The sequence below is a fragment of the Indicator indicator genome, chromosome 17 (genome assembly GCF_027791375.1).
Source record: "Indicator indicator isolate 239-I01 chromosome 17, UM_Iind_1.1, whole genome shotgun sequence".
NCBI classification, from domain to species: domain Eukaryota; kingdom Metazoa; phylum Chordata; class Aves; order Piciformes; family Indicatoridae; genus Indicator; species Indicator indicator.
The window spans coordinates 14,768,259-14,793,893 of NC_072026.1; the positions used below are offsets into that span (position 1 = coordinate 14,768,259).

Consider the following 25,635-nt stretch of genomic DNA (forward strand, 5'->3'; position numbering starts at 1 on the left):
TCTAAATCTCCAACTTTTAGTTTAAACCCATCATCCCTTGTCCTGTCACAACATGTCCTGCTAAAAAGTCTGTCCCCAGCTTTCTGATCAGCCCCTTTAAGTCTTGAAAGGCCACAAGAAGGTCTCCCTGGAGCCTTCTCTTCTCCAGGCTGAACAACCCCAACTCTCTCAGCCTGGCCTCACAGCAGAGGGTTTCCAGCCCTCCCATCATTGCTGTGGCCTTCTCCAGCCCCACTCCCGACAGGTCCACATCTCTCCTCTCCTGAAGACTTCAGAGCTAGGCCCCGCACTGTAGGTGGTATCTCAGCAGAGGGGCAGAATCCCCTCCCTCGATCTGCTACCCACGCTGCTTTTGAACAGTTTTCTCACAGAGGATGTCTATACCTGTACGGTCACCACAGAACTCTTGAGGAGGCTCGGGACGGGTTTGGCCGCTCTCCACCTGGGCAGGGAAGCACTCGTCCCCTCAGAGCGCCATGGTAAGAATGAGGACAGCCTCGCTGCCGCCACCGGCCGGACCAAACGGCCCCGGCGGCAGGGCCAGGGCTCTGCGGAGCGGAAAGGGGCTCCCGGCGGGCCCGGGTTCCGAGCTGGCCGCTGCCATGGCGACGTGTCCCGCCTTCTCTTCAGGACGGCCGGGCGGGAGCAGCGTTCTGCTCCGCCCCGCGCGTCCGCCGCCCTCCCACAATCCTCTGCTCCGCGCCCTCCCGACATGGCGCTGCTGGGGGCTCCGCGGAGCCTGGCCGCGGCCGCGTCTCGCAAGCGACAGCTGCTCGCCCTCGCCTTATTGCGGCCTCCGGCGGCCGCCGCCGCCTGCGCCCACGGCTGGCTTGGGGGGAACTGGCGTCGGCGGGCACACAGGGCCCCGGGAAGCGGCCAGGTGCGCGGGGACGCAGGGGACGCAGGGGACTCAGGGTCCGGCCGAGGGCGGGCGGTGGAGGGCGCGGGGGGCGGGCGATGAAGCGCTGAGGAGGAGTTGAGCAGGGGTGGCAGGCCACATGGTATTGCCCCTCGAGTTCTTCGGGGACGGCCGGTTTCGTCCTTGTCCCGTGACATCAGTCGCTGCCAAACATCGGCCCGGTGTGTGGGGGGTCGGGAGACCGGTGCCGCCGCTTTGCTCCTGGAGGTCGGTCCAGGCAGTGAAGTCCCTGGCAGAGGGGCTGGGTGGGGCCGTGGCGTGGGGCCGTCTTTGGAGCGTGTGTGGAGAGCGGTTTGGCCGTGGCCGATAAAGTCTCTCGGGCAAGTTTGGGCCCGGACTACTTCAGGGTGATCTCTTCCGCTGTCGTGGTGATGTTTAGGTGACCGAGCTGTCTTTGCGCGTTCGAGTGTTTGATCGACCATGTGTGGACAAGCATTGAAGAAGCAATGCCTCTGAACGGATGCTGAACGCTTATACAGAGGAAGCTTATGCTGACAGCTAATTTTGACATTATGTAGGGAAAGGGGATTGGAATTGGAATTCTTTCTGTCAGCAGCAGACGGCTGTAACATGTTCTCATGAATGATTATTTGGTTACAAGTAAGGAATTGAGTACGTATCTCAAAACTGTGATCCATCTGAAATTCAGCCTTGAAAGGAGGATGTAGTGAGGTGGATGTTGGTCTCTTCTCCCAAGTAACAATTGATAGTCCAATAGGAAATGTCCTCAAGTTACACTAGGGGAGGTTTAGATTGGGTATTAGGGAAAATCTCTTTCCTGAAAGAGTGGTCAGGCATTGGAACAGGCTGCCTAGCGGGGTGGTGGAGTCACTGTCTCTGGAGGTGTTAAAAAAAATTGTGTGGACATGGCGCTTTGGGACATGGTTTAATGTCCATGGTGATGTTGGGTTGGTGGTTGGACTCAATCTTAGGGGTTTTTTTCCAACTTTAATGATGCTATGACCGGTATTTTGCAAAGCTTATGAAGGAATTGTGGGCCAAAGATTGAGGGAATTAACTTTCCATGAACTGTCAGATAGCTTTCATTTCTGTTGTACAGTAACCTTTTTTCCTGCTGGAGTACCACAGTTTTTGACTAGCTTTCATTGCCTCCTGGCTTGTTTAGTTTCCCCTGCCAGATAGAATTCTGTCACAGGCTGCAGTCAAGTTCATACTGTGTAGTACATGAGATGAACAGGACTGAAGTAGTGCATTTTTGACAGTTTTAGAAAAAAGGAAGCTCCTGTGTAATTGGATGCTTAAAAATATATCTGAGTGCTCAGTGCTGTCCATTGTACCTGAAAACTTACTTCAGATGTTAGTGAATAAACAGCACTATTGTGATGATGCAGTGAGGTGTTAATTATAATCCTGGTTTTGCTCTGAATCGTTTTATTTTTGTGTGAGGTGTATTAAGCCTTGCTGAGAAGTTTTAATTGCCACATGCTGCTAAATTGATTTGCGCTCGATTTTCTCAGCTAAAAAAGCTAATGCCATGTCTATAGTGTATATATGTACTCATCTCTCTGGTCTTTTAGTTTCTAGGCATTTCTGTGTTAGAAATGGTGCATTTATTTTTAATGGTCTGGTGATGAATTTTTACTTTCACTTCTGCATCAAGCTCTGTTGAATGAAAATTAGAATTCATTAAATACACAAGCAAGATCTTACATTTTGTTCAATAAAAACTTTGCTCCATTATGGCAAATAGGCACCAATTTTATCTAAAGGTGTTGTACAAATTTATTTATTGAGCAGGAGGCTCAAACTTAGTGTTCTGGAGTTTTTGGTTATAATAGCCTTCAACGTTCTGGGACTGGTTGATATGATTTATTTTTCTTAAAATGTTTAATGATATTTGCTGATAGAGGAAAATGCAGTCCTGTGATTTCAATTTCTTTTTTCTTCAGCTAGTTTAAGAAATGCTGTGCCTGCAGCAATAGAAGTGACTGTCAGAAGTTGGCTAAGCACTTCAGCAGGTTCTTTTTTAGAGTGATTAGCTGTTGATTTTTTAAAAATTAGGTAATTCAGCATTGAAAAAACCTTCTGGGAAGGAAATATGTGCAATCTATGTTTTTCAGTTATTTAATTATTTGGCTACATTTATATATTAATGAGGCTAAATATTTTTAATGGGCTTACTCTGAAAGCTTTTCTGTATGTTAAAACATTGAAGAAATGCTTGATTTTGAATTAAAAAAAAAAACGAACAACTTCCACATGTTTGTCAAGGTCCTAAGTTGCATGTTTATCAGTTATCTGGGAATAAGGTTTAATGAATGGTGTTGTTCTTAGGAAACTTCCAGGCTACTGTGTGCTGACACAGTATATATGTTTTAGTGTGTGGGAAAACTCTTATATTACCTTTATTGATATATTTTAGGTATCAGATATGGGTATATTTTGCACTAGTTTGAATATAACCAAGAGCAGTAAATATTTGAAATAAGGGCCCATGATCCCACCTCTTAATTGGGAGACTGTCAGGACCTAGCTTCTCGTGAAATCCAATAGTCGCCTTTAATGCTACATGTTCCCTAAAGTGTTCCTAAACAGCAAGAGCCTTCCTGGGAGGGTGCATGGGATGTGACATGGTTGTACCAGCAACACAGTGCTGCTGACTGCTGTGGTAAAATCATTGGTGTGAGTGAAACCAACTGTACAACCACAGCTGGGCTTTTATTGATAGAACTACACCTCTGCTACTCTACTGTGCATCCCTGGAGTACTTTATTTCCCCATCTTCATTGTTTCATGTTGGCTGTATGGGCTTTTTTAAGCTTACAATTAGTTGCAAGCTTAATTGTATTATAACACAATATATATTTTTTTCTGTGGTTCTTAGTACAATGACATTCAAATATAGCAGAGTTGTTTGAGTGCTATTGCATTACAGATCTACATCGTTCTTTCATCACACACATTTTTCAGTAGTTTTGATTAATCTTGCTTTTCTGACTAACAAGACGTGGAACATTTGTATCCTGGAGAGGAAAATAGTTAAATTTATGGAGGGGAAAAACAGATGTAATAAATATCACGGAACTGTAATCAGACTCCATTGCTTGATACTAAGATCAGCTTGTGTTTCCATCAGCGTAGCTCCATCAGTTCACCCTCTCGCAGTTGGAGCAGGCAGGGGCTCAGCGTGTCAGAACTTGGCTTTGAACACTTTCAGTGCTGGAGCTTCCACGACTTCTCTGGGCAACGTGTTCCAGTGCCTCAACACCCTCATGGCAAGAATTCCTTCCTAACGTCTTTTCTAGTGGCAGGTTGGATGGGGCCTACTTGGTAAACTTTAGAAAATAACTGATTTTTTTTTTTCTAGGAGGTTTGTAGTTTGTTTGGTTTTTTTTTTCCCTACATCCCAAATAAAAACAATGGCAAATTCTCTTAGATCTAAAACTTAAATTGAAGGAAAATGGCAATATTGACTGAAAAGGTCCAACAGCTTTATCTTTAGTTGAAGGATATTTATTTTACTAGGGATCTGTATAAGTTAAGAAATGCACTGAGGGGCTTATCTCAGAGAGAACTTTGGTAGTTGTAGAGACCAGGACTTTGTAAATTAAGTGTAACGGTAAAAAATAGAAGAGACTATTTCCCCCCCCCCCCCCCTTGCATTATCTTGCCCTTCCAGCTGCCACATGACATGATAAGGAGTGTGTTGTTCTGCATAATTTAATAATATCTCTTGCTCTGGAGGGTTGTAAGAGAAGTTTCAGGTTTTTCCTTTTTTTTTTTTTATTTATTTATTTTTTAACCTGAAGCCCAGTATGTTCTCTAAAATTACACTGATACTTACTGTCCAAACATCATTTCACATGTCCGTGTGCATTGCTAAAGTCTCTTCTCTAGACTTTGATGGTGTAGTTGAGCAGCTTGATGCATGGCAGCTATTAATCAACAGGCTCCGTTAGTCAACGGTCTTTACTGACAGATAAATGCTTTGTAAGGGAGAATTTGAAATTCCTTGAGTTTTCAAACTGCCTTTCTGGAGGATTATTTCTGCTGAGCAGGTCAGCAATCTCATCTGTCTGTCTAGAAAATGGACATATAACAATACTGAAAACTGTTGCAAGGAAGTGGAAGAAACAGAGATATGGAAAATTGATGTGAAAGTCATTTGGGGCACAGGGTAAGCAGTAGTGGGACCTGCTGGTTGAACACTGGTGTGCCTGCTGCGATGCTGTGTGGGTTTTTCATTCTGCCGTGGAGATGTGTTTTACCAAAACAAGCCAAATGTAAGATGTTACAGGGAAAACCCCTTAAGGGGTTTCATTTCTCTGGGTATGTATGCAGAACAATTGCATGTTGGCCATTGTTAAGCATACCTCCACTTAAACTTATATTGTTCATTTTGGTGACAGTTTAGTCTATATTTATACCAAAATATTTTTACCTTTTGTCTCATCTTCCTCTGCTCTTCTCTACTCATCTTTTATTTCCATGCCTTGCAAACTCAGCAAAATTAACAGTAGGACTCAAATACTGCACAGATACTTGAATACTACCTTCAGTTTTGTTTTCTGTACCTGTTAGTTTGAAAAACCGTCCCCGGTAGATTGGTGCAGGATGTCTGGAATACCACATAACTCCAGAGAGAAGCTTCTAACTGTGGATTTGACCTTGTGCAAATGTGTTTAATTCCCGTTGTTCGTTTGCACTTATAGTATTTAAACCACTACCAACAGTCATGACACTTTAGTAATATGACTTTTATGTGCAATCAGTATTAGACATCTGTTTCATCATTTAGAGTATGTAGAATCATATCCAAAAATACATTAAAAGAACATAATGGTGCAGAGCCAGGCATTTAAAAGTTGGGAAGTGCCAGAATTGAAGTTCCCTGCATAATTTCTTAAATTCAGAAATCAGCACAAATTGTTCTTCCTCCTTTAAAGCAATAACCTGCTGCTTTTCTTTGATGCAATAAAGTTTAAGTATGCCTTGCCTTTGTAGTCTTAAATTTATTGAGAAAGGGTTATAGTGAGGGAAAGTGGAGTCCAAAGTCTGTCCACAGGATATGACAGGGTAATCTTCAGTCCCACTGATTTGGTGAGGTTTGCTAATAATACTGTGATGGCTGGAGGATTTACCAGTGAAGTAAATTGTTCACCTTGTTTAATTGTTTCTTTTCTGACACTTGGTGTTTAGCAGGAGCTTGGGAGAGGATTGAAATCTTCCATCCCGTCTTTCAGGCTTAAGACTTAAAATAGGAACAAATTTTCCTGTGTACCATGTGCAAATCTTTTCATCTTTTTGCGGCATTCATCTCTTGACCCCATGACAGTTTAGAGCTTCAGTCAAGTGAGTAGGCTATCTGATGGAGTAATTGAGGTGAGATCTGCTGGTGTTTCAACAGAAGTTGTTTCTGTCACATTGTTTGTCTCATATGTCAGTCAGAAGAGAACTCTGTGAACTCTGGGGTCAAGGGATATGAACTATTATAGAATCATAGAATCGTTTTGGTTGGTAAAGACCTTAAAGATCATAGACTACAACCATTATGTAATTCTACTGAGGCTAGTGAAATACTTTTGTGATGTCCCATGAGTGCAGTGTAAAAGGACTGTAACTAACTGTTGAGGCATCAGTTGTGTACTCCATTGTACTAGGAATGTATAACAACAAAAAGATGCTTTCAGAGTTAAATATTTGAATTTCAGTTCTTACAGTACTCAAGAGTTGTGTTTTTTTTTTTTCTTGCAAAGCCAGGCAGGAGAGAATGGTGCTGCTCAGGAGAGGTTCAGCTGTGTTGTTATAAGAGAATCCAAAGCAGGGTTGTGAGCAGTGGTTCATCAGCCCCTAACCTTGCTGAGATGCATCCAACAGCAGCATGGGCAGCAGGTGGCGGGAGGGGATTCTCCCCCTCTGCTCTGCTGAGACCTGTAGTGCTGGGGCAGCAGCTCTGAAGTCCTCAGTATGGGAGAGACATGGACCTGTTGGAGTGGGGCCGGGGCAGGCTACAGCAATGATGGGAGGCCTGGAAGTTCTTTGCTGTGAGGCCAGATTGAGAGAGTTGGAGTTGTTCAGCCTGGAGAAGAGACTGCTCCAGGGAGACCTTCTTGTGGCCTTTCAGGACTTGAAGGTGGCTGATCAGAAAGCTGGGGACAGACTTTTTATCAGGGCCTGTTGTGACAGGACAAGGGGTGGTGGTTTAAACTAAAAGAGGGAGATTTAGACTAAAGAGAAGGAAGAAATATTTTACACTGGGGGCGGTGAGACCCTGTCCCAGTTGTCCCAAGATGTGGTAGATGCCCCTTCCCTGGAACCATTGCAGGTCAGGTTCTTTGTGGCTCTGAGGAACTTGCTCTAGCTGCAGATGTCCCTGCTGACTGCAGCAGGATTAGACTAGATCAACTTGAAGGGTCCTTTCCAACTGAAGACATTCTATGACTCTCTGAAACTTTTCTTTGGCATGGTGCCTTAACAGTCTTTTATCAGCATCATGTGTTTAGAGAGGTTTAAATGCTGGAGTAAAGATGCTGAGTGTTTCAATATACTGACTAGTTCTAGGCTGTAGGAGACAGGAACTCAGTCTCATGGGTGTGAATGTAGGACATGTCCTGGATTGTGTCTCCACTATAAATTCTAAACTGTCATGATTTAATCTATACTGCCTCTGGCTGGTGAAGCAGGTGGAGCTGTAGTGATGTACCCACCCTTGCTGAATCGGACAGCGCTGCTGCCTTTTGGATTAGTGGTGCAACTTAGTTGGGTATTGGTTTCTAGGTGACTTCCAAGATGCCACCGTAGTGATCACTGCTAGGGATACTTACTGCTCCTCTGGCACTTTGGTGGGAACTTTATCCAAAATAACCATGCCTTGGTAATGATAACAGTAATTTGCAGTAACTTGGGATCTACTGAGGCATCTTGATGTCCTCCTCTTTATCAAATGTTCACTGTTCATATGGAGAGTATATTAGATGGAATCCTCTGTGCTGAGTTGAAACAAGGAAGTTAGGAGTGTATCTAAAATGAAGTGCAGCTCCTTCTTTCAACCCAGACCTTGGAAGCATCAGGGCTGTTCATCTTGTCCAGTTAGATCCACTAAGTGCAATTGTGATGTTTATTCTTTGTCTGTATAATGTCATACAATGGAAATGTCTGAAATAAGTGGGTCCCATGTGGTGACTTGGGGGGAAATGATCCTAAATGTCTTTAAAATCACTGAGGAAATTATAACTTAGAGCATGTGTCTTACAGCAAAGGAATGTCTAAGGCAAGGTATAAAACCTGATGGTGCTGCTGTTTGTCAAGGTTAAAAATACTCTTTTTTTATGATCAAGTTTTTTTTTTCTCTTTCCTTTCCTTTTTTTTTTTTTTTTTACCCCTCTTTCTTCTGACATTTGTCCTTTGCCTCAAGCTGATCAGCAGCTCTCAGTGTTTTACTGTGTGGTAGTGACTTTTTTCTAGTGTGGTTAATATTGCAACAGGGCAGTAAAAGATTTAATATTGAATGTGTCGAAGATGATGTGACACCAACATTGCTGACCAAAGGAGAGGTCCCTGTTTTGCCACTCAGGAAACACTGCCAGCTAGGGAAAATAAATGATTCTTCGATGCCCTTCTGGAACATCAGTTGTTTCCAGTGTAACATATAAAGGATGCTACAATTGATGCCTAGCAGTGTTCATATTGGATATTAGGAAGAATTTCTCTCCTGAAAGAGTGGTCAGGCATTGGAAAGGGCTGCCCAGGGAGGTGGTGGAGTCACTCTTGATGGAGATGTTAAAAAAATGTGTACACATGGCACTTTGGGACATGGTTTAAGGTCCATGGTGGTGTTGAGTTGCAAGTTGGACTTGATGATCATAGAGGTCTTTTCCAATTGAAACAATTCTATGATTATTGTATGTACATAAATAAAATAGAATCACAGGATTATTTCAGTTGGAAAAGACCTTTCAGACCATTGAGTCCAACCATTATCTAACTGTACTAATTCTGGTGCTAAGCCATGTCCCTCAAGATCTCTGCGTCTTTTAAATGCCTCTAAGGATGAGGATTCAACTACCTCTCCAGGGAGCCTGTTCTTGTGTTTGAGAACCTTTCCAGGGAAGAAGTTTCTTCTAATGTCTAACCTAAACTTCCCCTGCTGCAACTTGAGGCCATTTCTTCTTGTCCCGTTGCTTGTTCCTTGGGAGGAGAGACCAACACTCATCTGGCTCTAACCTCCTTTCAGGTGGTTGTAGAGAACCAGAAGATCTTCCTCCTTTCTCCAGGTTGAACAACCTCAGTTCCCTCAGCTGCTCCTCAAAAGACTTGTGTTCTAGACCCTTCACCAGCTTTGTTGTCCTTCTCTGGACACACTCCAGCATCTCAATGCCTTTCTTGTAGAAAGGGCCCCAAAACTGAACACACTACTGAAAATGTGGCCTCACCAGTGCTGAGTAATAAATTTGTGGTATAACTGTGAAACATGCATTGATGAATATATGAATATTGGGTGTCTTGGTGTCCTGCCTACCTAAAACTCCTAGTCAGACATGCTCTAATTTCCAGTAGTCCCAGTGCTTCTCAGTCAGGAGCTGTAGCTTTGATTAGCCTTTTGGTCTGAGACAAGCATGGCATGAGCTGAGCTAGGAGAAATTGGAAATGGCAGAACCTATAAGCATAAGAATAACCTGTAATAATGAGAAACAGAACAAAAGGATATTTGAAAGAAGTCAGAAGACAACCTGGTAGAAAATGAAAAGGAAAGGAAAGGGAAAACTTTGGGCTTTCATGGTACAAAAGAAATGAAATCTGATGGGAGTGGGGATTCAGGGAAGGGAAAGGTTCATTGCCATTTAGCATATTTGATGGTTGAGTGTAATTTATTTTACAGCTGCTCCCCAACAGTTTTCTTTTTCTGTGGTCAGCTGTGAAAGAAAAAAGCCATCTGCCTTGTTTTCATGTTATGCTTGTTTACATAAACTAGACGAATATCCTCTGAATATGAAGTGCATGTTCTGCATGACTCCATTTCACTTTTTTTTCCCCTCCATTTTTATTCTGTAGATTGCACCAATCTGCAAGCAAAAATCATGGCATAGTCTGGGGGGAGACCATTCAAGGCCATTATTAGAGGCTTCAGAGGTAGGTATAAATTGTTTTTGTTTCTACTTGCAGGATAGATGAAACTCAAGCTCATGGAGCATCTTTTAGTTTAGTCTGCAAGGGGGGTTGAAATTTCACTGTTTACAGTTTTGGAGTGCAGCAAGCTATATTTCTGCCTCTAGAAAATGAGATACCTTTAATAAAAAGCTTTAGACTTGTACTCTCCTCAAGAATCTCTAGAAAGTAATGATAATATAGTAACTTATAAAGAAAGGTTCTTAAAAATGTAGAGTTTGTCTTGATACTTAGATTCCTGTTGTCAGGCATAGAAAATACCAATGCATGGAAAGCTGCAAGTTTTCTTTGAGCAGATGGGGCTCTATTACTTCAAAATTATGCTTAGGTTGTGGATATCAAGAAACCATGGAAATCTGTTCTCATTCTGAGGGCCAGGATGTCAGGCTCTTATTCCTGTGAGGTCTGCTTGCCTTAACTAAAGTAACTGTAAGGAAGATGCAATTTTTACTGTTTATGGTGTAATAGACACATTGTGGGAAATGCAGGAGAGTGAAAGGTAGAAACTTCCTAAATTATTGTATGCTGTTCTTAACAGCAATAGTAAATGCCAGGAGAGGTTTATATTGGACATTAGGAAAAATTTCTTTCCTGAAAGAGTTGTCAAGCCCTGGACCAGGCTGCCCAGGGCATTGGTGGAGTCTCTATCCCTGGAGGGATTTAAAAGCTGTGTAGATGTGGTGCTTAGGGGACATGGCTCAGTAGTGACCTGACAGTGCTGGGTTCTCTTCCAACCAAAACAATGCTATGATTTCTAGGAAATACACTTTTCTTGAAGGAAGCTATGAAATACATTTGTCTTGTTTTGTTTGTTGTTTGAATTGCTTTAATTTGAAGACATAACCTTTCATAGAACTGAGTTCAGCAGATAAAATCTTTTGAGAGTCATTGAGACTTCAAAGTATTAAATGCATGTAGATTGTTTTTATTTTTTTATTATTATTATAAATATGAAAAAAAGAATTTTTTTATTTGAGAAACCCCAAGGTCTGCTGTTAAACCTTCTATATAAAATGAGGTTCCTAAAGAGCTTATACTGAACTTGAGCCCAGAAATCGTCAACAGGTAACAAATCTTTCAAACAAAACTGAAACTGTTTTTGAAAAGATTTAACAGGTCCACTGTTTGTGGCAGGCACTTGGAATTTGAACTTGGAGAAATGCCTAGTGGCAGTGAAGTTTGGGGCTTTTTTAGTACATATATGTGCATTACAAAGCTTGTGACCAGAACGTTATAGTGAGGCCACATCTGGAGTGCTGGGTCCAGTTCTGGGCTCCCCAGCTCAAAAGGAACAGGTGACTACTGGAGAGAGTCCAGCAGAGGCTACGAAGATGCTGAGGGGCCTGGAGCATCTCTGAGATGAGGAAAGACTGCGAAACCTGGGGCTGTTTAGCCTGGAGAAGAGCAGACTGATAGGGGATCTCAATGCTGATCGATAGCAAAAGGGCATGGGACAGATATTGTCAGTGGAGTCCAGAGACAGGAAGAGGGGCAACAGGCATAAATTGGAACCCAGGAGGTTCCACCTGGATGTGAGGAGCAACTTCTTTGCTGGAGCAGGCTGCCTAGAGAGCTTGTGGAATGTCCTTCTCTGAAGAGATTCCAAACCCAGCTGGACATTGTGATCATGGGCAAGCTGCTGTGGATGCCCCTGATTCATCAGGGGAATTGGACTGGATGATGTCCAGAAGCCCCTTCCAACCCCCACCATGTTGGGATTCTGTGATGAAGAAATACAGAAAATTCCTCTGTGTTTCTTGAGCAGGGAATCTCAGCCACATTGTAAGAGAAGTGGACGTTTGTTTTCCAAAGGCAGGTTCTTTTCCTAACTTCCTGTGTAGATGGATTGCAGCAGGGGATCTGTTGTATGACCCTATTAAACAGTTCTCATACTGATAGGAAAGAGAGATGGAATATTTCCCCTCCAAGTAAAGTTGCTCTTTACATACATAGAATGAGTATCGTTGCTTAAGTGTGCTCTATTTTAAGTATTAATGTGCCTCAGTAACTTTTTCCTCCAAAACTTCTTTGCTGTGTTCTTTAGTCCACTTTTCAGCTTGTTAGGTGTCCTATTGACTGAAATGTTTAAGGCTCTGTTATCTTTCCCTCCTGGCTGCTTGGAATATTCTCTTGACTATCCTGCTAGACTTACAGTCCTTTTTTTACTAACGTTTCCTTAAGCAAAGCAAGGTTTCTAGAGAGAGTTAATACCTTTTATTAAAGCAAGCTGATACAGTTGGAGAAGGAGGGAGGAGGGAAAACAGACCAGTAGTTCTAATTTCTCTTGGCTTTTACATGCATGTTTCCTGAGGTTCTTGCAAACTAAATTCTCATTTTCACACAGATCCTCCCGACTTGGCGACTGATAGAAAAGAGAATGTGTTGGCATGGTCATGCAGGTGGAGGCCTTCACACGGATCCAAAGGAAGGGGTAAAAATGCTGCTTAATTACTATTGCTTTTTAAATAAAAAATGTGATCAGCTGGTTCTCCTTCCTCCCAAAAAAATGATGAAGACCCCAAGCAATAACTTGTGAGTAACTGTTCTGGTAGTTATGTGAATGCTGTGATGAAGTGGTTACTGTTTAATTGTGGATGTTGGCTTACTAGCCCTTAAATCACCAAAAGGTTGTAATAACTGCTGAAGTGCTTCAGATGGTTTATTGGAAAGCATGTATTACTGGCCTGCCTTATGCTAGATTTTTTTAATTATTTCTTTTCCGTGGTTGTGAAAGACCTTTAAGATCATTGAGTCCAACCATTAACCCAATACTACCAAGCCCATTGCTAAACCATGCCACTCAGCACCACATCTGCATGGCTTTTAAATACCTCCAAGGGTAATGATTCAGCCATCTCTCTGGGCAGCCCAGTCCAGACCCTGACAAATGTTTTGGTGAAGAGATTTTTCCAGCCTAACCCTCCAGCCTAAACCTCCTCTGCCATAAACTGAGGCTGTGTGCTCTTTTCTTATCACTTACACTTGGAGAAGAGACTGACACCCACCTGGCTTCAGCCTCCTTTCAGGGAGTTATAGAGAGCTAGTGTCTCTCTCCTCAGCTTCTTTTTCTTCAGGCTCAACAACTCCAGTTCCCTCAGCTGCTCCTCATAAGACTTGTGCTCTAGACCCTTTACCAGCTTCATTGCCGTTCCCTGGACCCATTCAAAAATTTCATTTTCAGTATTTTCTCTTGTCAGAAAGGAAATGGAGGATTCTGTTTACTGAAATACTAGTAATGTTAAGGAACAATGGATGCTCCCTGACATTGAAACTCACTAAGAGTATGTTAGCCAGAAATTTTGATGCCAGCTGGAATTTTTATTCTGCTAGGCAGTGTTAGGTATTCCAGTGGCATTCTCTGTTCACTCATTTCTTGAAGCTATTCCTGGGTGAGCCAATCCCCTGGCTTTTTGATTCCAAGAAATGGAGTAGTGTTGTTAATAGAGCATGTTGTCAGTTAAGGCTGTTGTCTAACTAAAATACCAGCTCTTAAGGGTGGTCCAGGAGAAAGCAGCAAGAACAAGCTATAGATGAGGTAACAAAAACCAAACCAAAACCAAAGAGTAAAATGTTGGGTGCAAAAGCTATAAAGTCCTCAGCAAAAATGAAGGGAAGGAAATCTGAAACACACACTCGTAGTCAATGTGTAAACATATTTACACTCAATTTACCCATAAGATTTTTTTCCCCTAGAATTATGCTTTTAGGAGCACTGCAGGTGGTGTATGTGTCAGCTGTATTACACCTTTCTTTTGTCCACAGTTTTTTTTTTTTTTTTTTATGAACCAGCCCATTTGTTCTGGAAACTGACTTTGGGGCTGATGTTTTAAATTGCCTCTTTTACAGCAGCTTCAGTGGTTACAGAAGTGAATGCTAAGTATAAACATGAGGAAGAAGGGTGCATTATCCTCATCTCACCAGTAACTTGGTGAGAAGCTTACACATCTGCTTTTTCACAAAATAATTTTTACTTGCAGCAGTGGCTGATACGCTGAACAGTGCAACTGAAAACAGTATTTTTCTTTGCCACCTTTGTGGAGGTGGGGTTTGTTTGGGGTTTTTTTGTGTGTGTGTTAGTCTTGTACACAGAATAGACAGGAATGAAAACTGTGATGCCTGACTCGTGGCTAAGCAGACAATTTGTTACCTTCCTATGACTGATAGTCATAATGGAGCCATAATAATTAACCATTTCACTCAGTGGCTGTTTAGTTTGCTATTCATTGCTTGCCTTTTGTAGTACAAAGACAGAAGGCTAACTACTTTTTCCCCCAAAGTTTGGAAGGAAAATTAAAGCCCTTGCTTGGCATTTATTTAAGCTAATAATTCAATTGAAAAAAAAAATCTTGCCTTCTTCCTCACCTTGGTGGTTTGATACACGAGTCCATCTATGGTCAGGTAATGTGCTACTGTGGAGTGATCTAGATGCAAATGAATGTGCCCAAAACGTGGGGACACCCCTTCACAAAGTGCTGCTGCTTTCACTTGTAGCAAGCTGCCTATCATGGGCTGAAATAATCCAAATGTCTCCTGCTATTAAAAAATAGTAAGTTCTGTTCCCAGCCATGCTTTTTCTCATGCTACTGAATTTGTATATTTATCTGAGACAAAACCCTGCAACAAACACTGAAGAGTTTTCTTCCCGTTTTATAAACTGACTCGATTCATCAAGGTGTTTCATGAGCTTCAGAGGTGGTATGAGAAATGGGCTGGGACTGTTGAGTAATTGAGTGCTGCAAAGAGAGGAAAATGCAGGGGAGGAAGCAAGCTGTCAGCGGATTGGAGAAAAACCTCGAGCAGATATAAGACAGCTTGTGCTAGCACAATACAGAGGATGCTACAGCTTTGTGAGTGAGGACACAGGGAGCCAGAACCAGGTCTTTTTTTCTTCATCAGCAATGACAGCTTAAATGGAAGTCAAACTATCATTTTCTTCCATCACGCTTCTGATAGCTCATCATCCTAGCATAAGCTTTATCCATAAAGTCACAGGGTCAGCCCTGTGAATGCTTTGCAATGCTCAATGTGAAGAGGAATGATGACTTTCTTTTTCCCCCTCTTTTAAAAGGTTCAGAACCTGGATGGGATGGGTGAAGTGGGGACAGGAAGATGGTCAGTGCTCACTCCTTTACAAATACTATTCAATATGTGGTAGTGTGTTTTAAGAACGTGCTGCATTCAAAAAGAAGAAAAGGCTTTTCCTCTTTGTTCCCTGCTATATTAGATTGATAATACTTTTCCCTCCATTCCTGTCATTCCTGTAGAAATAGGCCTTGGAAGAAAATATAAAACAGTGCTGCCACTTAAAACGAGGTAAAATAAATGCATCTCTTAACCTTTTTATATACCACAGAGAATCAAAAAGAGCCTGAGTCCATTAAACAGATTGTTCATTTTAATTCTTAATGTTGCCACTTGCATATTTAAACCATTTTCAACTCCTGTTTCTGTATAACAGTAACATTTATTTCATGGTAAACTTTGATGTAATATGTGTGTATTTTGCATCTCCTTTGATATTTCTTCTTTTCCTTTGCAAGGCCTTTGGCAAATGACTGGCTGCCTTCTGCCTTTTTTTTTTCTGAACACCTTTACTTCTGTCACTGTTCAGAGCCATGAACAAACAGAAATAGACTTCTTGTTTGCAGCCAGTGTATTTTGTTCTTTTTAACGGCTTTTTTTCTGTGCAAGGTCTGACTAGCCAATAGCAACCTGTAATTGGAATGCTCTGGTTGCACTGGTACCTTTTGCACTAAAGTGATACCTTTTCTTAGGTTTTTAACTCCCTTTTAACCTGTAAGTGGTGATCAAAGATACTTTCCAAATGTTTGAACTGCTTTTTATGCATATCCTTGGCTCAAATAGATGCATGTATATGGTGCAGCAGGTACCTCCATCTCCTGAATGGGTGGGACACAACACAAACAGTTTTGCATCCTCTTCACTTACAAATCTTCCATATATCAATTTTTAACAGTTGTTTGTAATGTGCTTACACTGTGTAATGTTCCACTACATTGGCAGTTGTTGACAAAATGCAGTATCTCTTACCCTTTGGTTTTCTTTGAAGCTATGACTAGAAACAGTTGAATTTTCTGGTGCTTTTAAGAGCTTAGATTTATAGGATTGGCTTCCCTGGTTGCCTCGGCAGTCTGACCTTAACAGGGAATTTCTATTTTAATTTGTTTTATCCTCAAAATCAAGGAGAGGGTATTTAAAGTGCACGATCTAGTGAGGAAAGCATTAAAATGTATTGTAAAACTCCTCATTTCTATTGACTTCTATAATGAAAAGTCATCTTTAAATTGTGTGGACTAACTTTTTTTTTGTCTCCCTCCCTCTTTTGACTACAAAACAGTGCCTGAAACTGAGAGATTAGCTGCTATTTGCTGCCTTCCCTTCAGCTTACTGTCTTTCAAGTTCAGCTCAGGGTAGCCAAGGCAGAAAAATGAGTTGTTGATACTTGTGCTGTTATCCTCCATTGGGTAGTGTAGTTTAGATTTCAGATAATATATTTAGGATTTTGGAATAGATATGAAGTGCTACAGTTGTCTATCCCCCTGTAAAATAACCTGTATTTCTGTGAAAAGTACAACCACCAAAAAACCCCACACCTCCTCCAAATAAAATATAAATTGAAATCTCCAGATGAACTCCCCCCCCCCAAAAATACCCAGAACCCCAAATCAATCCCCCTAATATTTCTCAAGAAGACTCATTCATTGAATTGTGGTCTTTAGAGTCAAATTTGAGGTTTGGAGAAGGAATTTGAAGAAATATTTGAGGGAGTCATTAGAGGTTGACATAATTAATGAAGATGATACGTAGTCATGTACATCTTCTGCCTTGTGAAGCCTGGTTACCCAAGTTCAGGGGCCATTCTGTTAATAAAGTGGTGATACTAATGGCCTTAACACAGCTTCCAGAAAGTTTTATTGCTGATAGTCATAATATCACTGAGCAGCCATTGAAAGACTCTGCTTTGGGGTCCTGAAAACACACCCTCAAAGACATGTGCAGAATGAGAGTATTTCTCACCTCTCTGCAAAGGTTATGACCAAACAGCTGTGACAGTGGTTGTTGGAAATGCTGGAAATACATATATGTGTTTTTTATATATATATATGTATGTATATATGTTATATATATCATAGATTCAGCCAGGTTGGAAGAGACCTCCAAGATCTTCCAGTCCAACCTATCACCCAACCCTAAGCAATCAACTAGACCATGGCACTAAGTGCCTCATCCAGTCTCCTCTTGAATGTCTCCAGTGATGGCGACTCCACCACCTCCCTGGGCAGCCCATTCCAATGGGCAATCACTCTCTCTGGGAAGAACTTCCTCCTAATATCCAGCCTATACCTCCCCTGGCACAACTTGAGACTGTGTCCCCTCATTCTGCTGCTGGTTGCCTGGGAGAAGAGACCGACCCCCACCTGGCTACAATCTCCCCTCAGGTAGCTGTAGACAGCAATGAGGTCTCCCCTGAGCCTTCTCTTCTCCAGGCTAAACAACCCCAGCTCCCTCAGCCTCTCCTCATAGGGTTTGTGTTCCAGGCCCCTCACCAGCTTCGTTGCCCTCTCTGGACACCTTCCAGTACCTCAACATCTCGTGAATTGAGGATCCCAGAACTGGACACAGTACTCAAGGTGTGGCCTGACCAGTGCTGAGTACAGGGGAAGAATGACCTCCCTTGTCCTGCTGGCCACACTATTCCTGATGCAGGCCAGGATGCCATTGGCTCTCCTGGCTGCCTGGGCACACTGCTGGCTCATGTTCAGCCTACTATCAACCAGCACCCCCAGGTCCCTTTCTGCCTGGCTGCTCTCCAGACACCCTGTCCTCACCCTACAGCGCTGCATGGGGTTGTTGTAGCCAAAGCATAGAACCCTGCACTTAGCCTTGTTAAATCTCATCCCATATATATATGGAAATGTCTACATTTTGCTATCTACAACTACCTGAGGGGAGATTGTAGCCAGGTGGGGGTCGGTCTCTTCTCCCAGGCAACCAGCAGCAGAACAAGGGGTCACAGTCTCAAGTTGTGCCAGGGGAGGTATAGGCTGGATATTAGGAGGAAGTTCTTCCAGAGAGGGTGATTGCCCATTGGAATGGGCTGCCCAGGGAGGTGGTGGAGTCACCATCACTGGAGATGTTCAAGAGGAGACTGGATGAGGCACTTAGTGCCATGGTCTAGTTGATTGCTTAGGCCTGGGTGATCGGTTGGACTGGATGATCTTGGAGGTCTCTTCCAACCTGGTTGGTTCTATGATTCTATGTTGGAAATATATATCAATATATGTATACATATATGCACACTGTATGTGTGTATATATATAGACTAAATTCTATTGTGACTCACTGAATGTTCTCCAAACTACTTACATGTATTGCAGACCTTTCAGACTTCCTTCTTGCCTCAGATTGTTACTTCATTAATTATTTTTTTTTTTTTACATTTTCCCTTTTTTTATTTCTATGTGGTGTTAAAACAGCTTCCAAAGAAGAAATCCTCAGCCCTTGAGAAGATAAAAAAGGAGGGTCAGTTTATTTGTTGTGTGAAGCATTTCAGCTCTGGTGAATTGTGGCAGTCTCTGTATTTCATTTATAGCTAGCTGTACTTGCACTCATGAGGCCATGTGAAAGAAGAACAATTCATCTGTTTCAACAGTGTGTCATGGGTATAAACTTCAAAACTTACCACTTGAAATTTTAACATGCAGCCCTAGTGTCAAACGTTGTCAGTGTCTGTTGCCTAGCTAATAAAATACAGAAGTGATCACAATGTATAAAATTCCTTCTGGTTTATACTATTATTTTACCCAATGGGGTCTCTTTATAATGTGATGTTTTCGTCTGCTCTTTCCAATAGCTGAAAGAGATAGATGCCAAAAAGATTATCAGAGCAATGTTGTCGTACGTGTGGCCCAAAGACAGACCAGACCTGCGAGCCAGAGTAGCCATATCTCTGGGGTTCTTAGCAAGTGCAAAGGTAAGAGCAGATGCTTCATTGTATGTGATAGTTACTATTCATCTGGAGTTCCTACAGGGAATAATTTTACTTTTTATTATTTAAGGGCTTTTGCAGTCTTAAGATGTCCATTTGCTGTATATGTAGGATTAGAAATAATAACTTGAGAATTTTACTGGTGTGTGTATGCATGTGATATGTGTGCGCCTGGTTCAGGAGGTGATGGTCATAGAGTTGTTTTGCTTGGAAAAGACCTTTAAGGTCATCAAACCATTATCTACCTGCCAAGTCTGGTGTGAAACCATGAACCACATCTCTGTGTCTTTTAAACACTTCCAGGGATGGGGCTCCCTTAGGAGCCTGATCCAGTGTTTGAGAACCCTTAGAGTGAAGAATTTTCTTCTAATATCCAACATAAACCTTCCCTTAGTGCAACTTGGAGCCATTTCCTCTTGTTCTGTCACTTATCACTTGGGAAAAGAGGCCAACCCCCACCTTGCTACAGCCTTCTTTCAGGGAGTTGTAGAGAATGAGAAGGTCTTCCCTCAGCCTCCTTTGCTCCAGGCTAAACAACCCCAGTTCCCTTAGCTGCTCCTCATAAGGCATGTTCTCCAGACCCATCATCATGACTACCATCACAATGACCAGAATCTTTATTTCACAGAATCATAGAATAGTAGGGGTTGGCGGGGGCCTGTGTGGCAATTTCTATTGCTCATGTCAGTTTAGTTCAGGATTTTCCTTTGCCAATTAATCATTTACATCCTGCATTGTGGGAAATGTGAGGGCTGCTTACAGATCTTCTCCTTGTGTGGTGCTGTATCTGTCAAAGAAGATTTCTTCAAAGGTCTGTGCCCATTCTCAACTCTGAGCTTGAGCAGTGTGATACCTACTCACAACTCTTGCTGTGCTATGGAAAAGGAGATTTGAGCTCCAGTCTTTCCTTGGTATTTCTCCATGAGATGACAGTGGAATTTCTGTTTTTTCAGGGACTCCTCTGGTGTCCTGATGTGAAAGAAGCTGTATAATTTTTTTTATATTCAACTGTGCTTTCATTCAAATGATTTTTCCTAGTGTCTTTTGATTATGAAATGGAGTGTTACTCTTACCTTTGCTTCATGGTGTGAAAGATTCACTTATACTCTTGCTTTCCACAGATTAATGGAGGCTATAATTCAAATTTTGTTCAAACCTTGTAGGAATAGTTCAGAAGAGCAAGTATTAACTTTGTGCAAAAAAAATCTTTTGCTTTTGAAAGAAAATAAATATTTGAATGGAAGACACTGAGAAGTAAATTTCGTTTAGACATAAGGCTCAACTGGATTGCTTCTAAGTATGGCAATTTTTACCCAACATAAAGCTAATGTTAGTATCGTGCTGGGATGAGCTAAAGCAGGTACCCACTTAGCAAGGAGTTTAGCACTTGAGTTGCTTGTACTATCAGCTTGTTAGCATTCAGCAGCATTGCCATGTTATGAAAAGGGAGAAGCAGCAAATTTCAGTTATGTAGGTGTTAAGTGTACTTGGAGAAGAAATGTTCTCATGTCTTGAAGCTGAAAGGGGAAGGCCAATCTTATGGTCTCCAGCTCTTTCTCATGAGCAGTCTATCAGGTGCTAGCTGGTGCTGCTGTTCAGGACGTTGTTGATAACACAGGTAATGATATGCAGAATACGACATGTCTCTACAAGTAAACTTTTTAGATGCCTGTGCAAAGTAGAGCAGTGCTTTCCATTAGACTTAACAACTACCTGGGAAACCATCTGCTCAAAATGCAGGTGCCAGGAGCATTTTTTGTCACATTTTGTCTTGCATACTCTGCAGTTGCTCTTGCCATAATCTTTAACTGATTGTCAGCTTGGCTTGTTGAGGTTTTCTGATGTATACTTAAGAGCACCTCACTTACCAGGTGAATATAAAAATTTGTCTAACTCACTTCTTTTTAAAGCCTGTTCTTAGTAATATTTTTAATATTCTGTAGGCAATTTTGAAGTAAGTTTGAAATGTTTGATTGGTTGTCTTTTTTTTTCTTTTTCTCTTCTGCGGTACTCTCACTTTGATGATTTGGAGGGTTGTATGAATAGGCTGGAGAGTGTGAATCCAGAATCTAATCCTACATATGGCAGCATTGTCCTTTGCTTTTAGGAAATCTGTTAATGTTTCAAGCAGCTTTCTAGGGTGTAATGTAAACACAGTTAATGGCCAGGGTGCTTGACTCTTGGAAGAAGCTCTGTGTTTGGTGTAATAGGAAGGACAGAGATGTTTCCCCCGATCAAAAATCAGACACTTAGTTGCTCTTTGGGGAAGTGACCAGATGTTTGAATCTCTTAAGTGTTCTCCTAAATTTCATACTTCAGATTCTGTACAAGGCAGCCTGGAAGCCCTGATGTCCAGAGGAGATTCCCATCAGCAGAGCAGAAAACCTGTTGAGCTTTGCCCAGGTTTTAGGATATGCCTATTAAGGCAGAAATGTTTTGTGAGTGTGTTTGTTTGGACAAACAAGGATTTCATTGGGAAAACACACAGCAAGCTCTCTACAGAATATATAACTGGCTGGGGTGAAAAAATCCATCCATATCTTCTAGCTATCCTTTGTTAATGTTCTTACTGTGCTGTGTCTGTTGTAACAAAGCTGCATTAGAAACTCATACCTTTGTAATAACTGCAGTTGAACAAGTTACCCCTCATCACCAGAGCTATGCCCTCTCTTCCTTTGTGGGGTAAATTTTCTTATTTTCCTCATGTTAAATATGCATGTAGTTATTGTGGCATGACTGACATGCAGTAGCTTCTTACAGAGCTATAGTACTTGTGTCATATCTTTGAGCCCTAAACATCTGTTTTTCTTCCAGAGCAAACAAAAGGTCACTTTGTCCTTGGGAAAATTAAATACAAATTAGTTTACCTGTAGCTTGCCTAGACCATGTATAATCCTGTTCAGTTTCCTCATTATCCCTTTTGGAACCCTTTTGTTCTGACTCCTTGTGAGGTTAATTACAATGTACTCTATAGACCACACAAGGAGTTTGTTAAGTTTCTCTGCTGTGTAGTTGTGTCAGCACAAGAAAATCAGTATGTCTTTTCTCCTCATTGCAGTCTTGGCCTCATTTCTTTGTGTGCTATGAACTTGTCTGCATCTGAAGGATTTAAATCCTCATTATGGATTTTGCTAAAGGCTGCTTGTTCGTAGGGGTTTCACATGAGGAACTGTATGTTCATGATGCCTGTTAGTAGTCACCTTCCCCTATAAGAAATGCTTTTGTAAGCCTTTTCATAGAACCATAGAATCATTTTGGCCAATTTCTTCTGAGTTTGTCAAAAGTGTTTGGTGAGGTTTTATACCTCCCTGTTTATTATAAAAAAAACAAATGGTGATTCTCTGAGACGGAGGCTGTATGATGGCTTCAGTTTTAGTCTAAGAAAACTCCAGAGGAATCATAGTGGAGAGGTAGGTTATGAAATCATCAGCCACAGGAAAAAAACCGAGGAGTTTATACCCACTTTGATTTTGGCTTACCAACACAAAAGCCCTGGAGAGCATAGCTCCTTGTCCTGCTGCTTGAGAAATAATTTGTCTCTTTAAATCTTGCGGTTCAGTAAAATTCAGATCCAAAACAAAAGCCAGCTTGTGTGTAGCTACTGAGGAGCCTGCAGTTACAATCTGTCTTGACTGCTTTTGTGGGGCCCAGTTGACTGTCATTGAACAAATTACTGTGATTTTTGGTTCCTTTTTGTCTACATATAACCACTGGTAGTATTGTTAGCCTTCAAAGTGAGCTGTTTGTCTGGCTTTTATGACTAGGAGCTGACAGGATGGAGTCTGTTCTCGGGCTAGTGAGGTGGTTTTTTTCCTTTGGAAGATTTGTTGTATTATGACAAGCTTTAAATTTTTACCTTAAATATTTATAGCTTACCTAGGTGTGTGTGATCTGAAAGACGCAACAGGAAGACAGGTGAGAGGAGTACAGAAAGCATTAACTCTGTTTTCAGACACATAGATTAGCCTACTCAGGTTCTATGTATCTGCTTTTTCCACATTCCCTCTCCCATTTTTTATGTTCTCTGCTGGGGTAGGTATAGGAAAACCTTCTTTTCTATTTCTTATCTTTTTTCTTCTGTGGCACAAGAAGAAAAAGTCCTTGGGCTTCTGAGGAGCTGGGTTAAACACATCAGTATGACAAAGATCACTTGTCACCTCTGTCAGCCTTTAATGGTTTCTGGCCTCTTGATCACAGACCAAGCACATGAGCCAGAGAAATCTTTCAGGCTGTGCATTTCTACTAACTGCTAAATCTCTCAAGTTTCAGGAGAAGAAATTATTTGGCTGAGGAGGCAAGAAACAAGTGCTGTATAGCAGATTTTGTCTGCATGCAAAGATAATGTTACCTGTGTGATCAGTTAAGTATCTACCCATGGGCTTGATGTTTGAGCCCTTTGTGGACTCATGTGGAGTTAAGTAATTACAATAAACCTTTAGAAATTGTTACCCTTTTGTGAAGTTTCAGGTGAAAAATATTTTCAATTTATTTGTTTTTTGTCGTACTGGGGAAAAGTACATTTCAGCTTCTCTTTAAATTCAAAAAAGGCATGGAGCCAGATGCTTCTTTCCTCTTTGGAACCACATTTTTATAGTTTCTTTAGCAGCCTTATCTCTGCAAGGGATGGAGTTTTCTGTTTCTGTTGCCACAGAGTTGTTGGATTTGTACATTTATTTTGGTTCAGATGTAAATTCAGTCCTCTTCATGTCAGTGTTTCTCCTTGAATTATTGACAGAAGAGTTTGCTGTAGACCAGTCTTATCTGGTCAGGGCTCATCCTGACAGTAATTCGTCGTCTTTATCAAACAAGAAATACTGGGAAGAGTGAAATGGAAGGTAAGCCTGTTTGCCTTAAGTGTAGTCCCAGAAGGGAACAGATGTGTTATCTTAAAACAGTGCAGTCATGTTTAAAAAAGAAAATTATTTAAGTGTGATGCATTTACAGTATAATGTGCTGTTAAATGTGGGCAGTTGAGTTGGGATGGCTTCGTGGGCTCTGTATTTGCTTGCCAATGAACTGGCCAAGGACAAGCTCTTAATTTAAAATTACAGATTGAAGATGTAGAAATTTATATTTAAAAGGGTGTTTTAATAATGGGACTTGTTAGCAAATTTTCAGAAAGAGGGAGAATACAGATATATTGTATAAGGCATGGAGGCTTGTCACAGCCTACCTAGGTGTGCTTAAAGCTTCTTGGTCTGTGCCAACAAATCAGGGCTGAAGGTAGCTGTGAGTTTCGGTACAAGGCTGAAATTTTGTTTCTATTGTTTCTGTGATCTCATTGCCTTAAATGGAGTAGGGAAAGGCCTGTTTCTAATAATGGCTTCTCATCTCTCTTGCTATAAACTTTGTCAGATTAACTTTCTCTTTGAAATGACTGGAAAGCAGACTGTCTTGATTGCTAATGAAATGCAATCCGTGCTGCCTTGTTCTTATTCAGGCTTTACCGTCCAGGAGTCAGAACAACTATAACCTGAGACAAGGCTTTAAATTTCATTTAAAACTCTATTGGGTAGAATGATATTGACCTAGAAGAAGAAATTTCTGCAAACTTCTAGGCTGTTACCAGTTAAGTTAATTGCAAGTGGGGAGCTGCAGTTTAAAGAATACATCCCTTTTCTTTAAGTGGACTTTAAAATATCTCTGTAGTTCTATTTCTAAACTACATGTGGTGTGGCAGAGTCTGCTGAAGAGCGAAATCCCTGCAGAGGGATTTGTGAGAATCTGCAGCGAATTGAGACGATCTGCATTACAATACTTTTTATTTTCCATTGATTAGCCTCTCCCAGGAAAACCTGCCCTTTGTCTTGTTGGTCATCACTGTAACTCAACCCCTCAGCGTGGTGAGGCTTGGAAGGGACCTCTGAGGGTCATCTAGTCCAACCCTCAAGCTATTGTTCTTCATTATAAAGAACAAAAATGCCACCCAAAACCCTGAGTTTCTCTAACATGGAAGGGAAAGTGGGAGTTCTTGATTATGCTGGGAAAGGGAGAAGGGGACCTTAGTTTTATCTTGTTAGCTTACAGTTTTTTCAATGGGCTTTCAGCTCTAACATCCCTAAGTACAACAGATCTAAGTGACTACACAAACCATTTGGTGCAGAGAGCTGAAATACCTTTGTCAATCTGTTTCAGTTTTTTGTTTCTTCACGTGTAACATAATTTGTCATCTACCCATGATTTTTTTTTATCTCCAGACACTGAAAAAAGAGAAAACCACAATGAAACAACAAACCAACTTTAAGCAAAGTCAGCTGACTAAAGTATCTTAACATCTGCTGTGATTATAAGATTGTAGATCTTATTTTCACATTTTCACAGAAGCAATTTGAATTCATGAATTCTATTAATTATGGGAAGTTCAACAGTAAATACTTACTGGTCTGAATGAGTGATGTTACAAATGAGCGTTAAAATGATTTAAGAATTTTGTGCTTTCTTTAAGATTTTTCAGTATTTTGTCATGCTAGAATTGTGCAAATTAAACATGCTAAAGTCGCTCCATTTACATCAACAGCTGTCTTTTTGCATGTAGAAGAGATTCATTTGGGTTTTGATGCTCTTACATAGACATCCAGTG

The 25,635-nt window shown here is 41.4% G+C and overlaps 1 protein-coding gene across 1 annotated transcript in view; it reads left to right on the plus strand.

Moving 5' to 3' along the window:
• Nucleotides 1-712: 712 nt before the first annotated feature.
• The window catches only part of ABCB7 (ATP binding cassette subfamily B member 7), a 46,391-nt gene continuing 21,468 nt past the window's right edge, over nucleotides 713-25,635 (plus strand). The window contains exons 1-4 of the mRNA XM_054388463.1: nucleotides 713-880; nucleotides 9,932-10,009; nucleotides 12,390-12,476; nucleotides 18,921-19,040. Of these exons, the coding sequence (XP_054244438.1) occupies nucleotides 713-880; nucleotides 9,932-10,009; nucleotides 12,390-12,476; nucleotides 18,921-19,040 (453 nt within the window). The remainder of the gene's footprint in view (nucleotides 881-9,931; nucleotides 10,010-12,389; nucleotides 12,477-18,920; nucleotides 19,041-25,635) is intronic.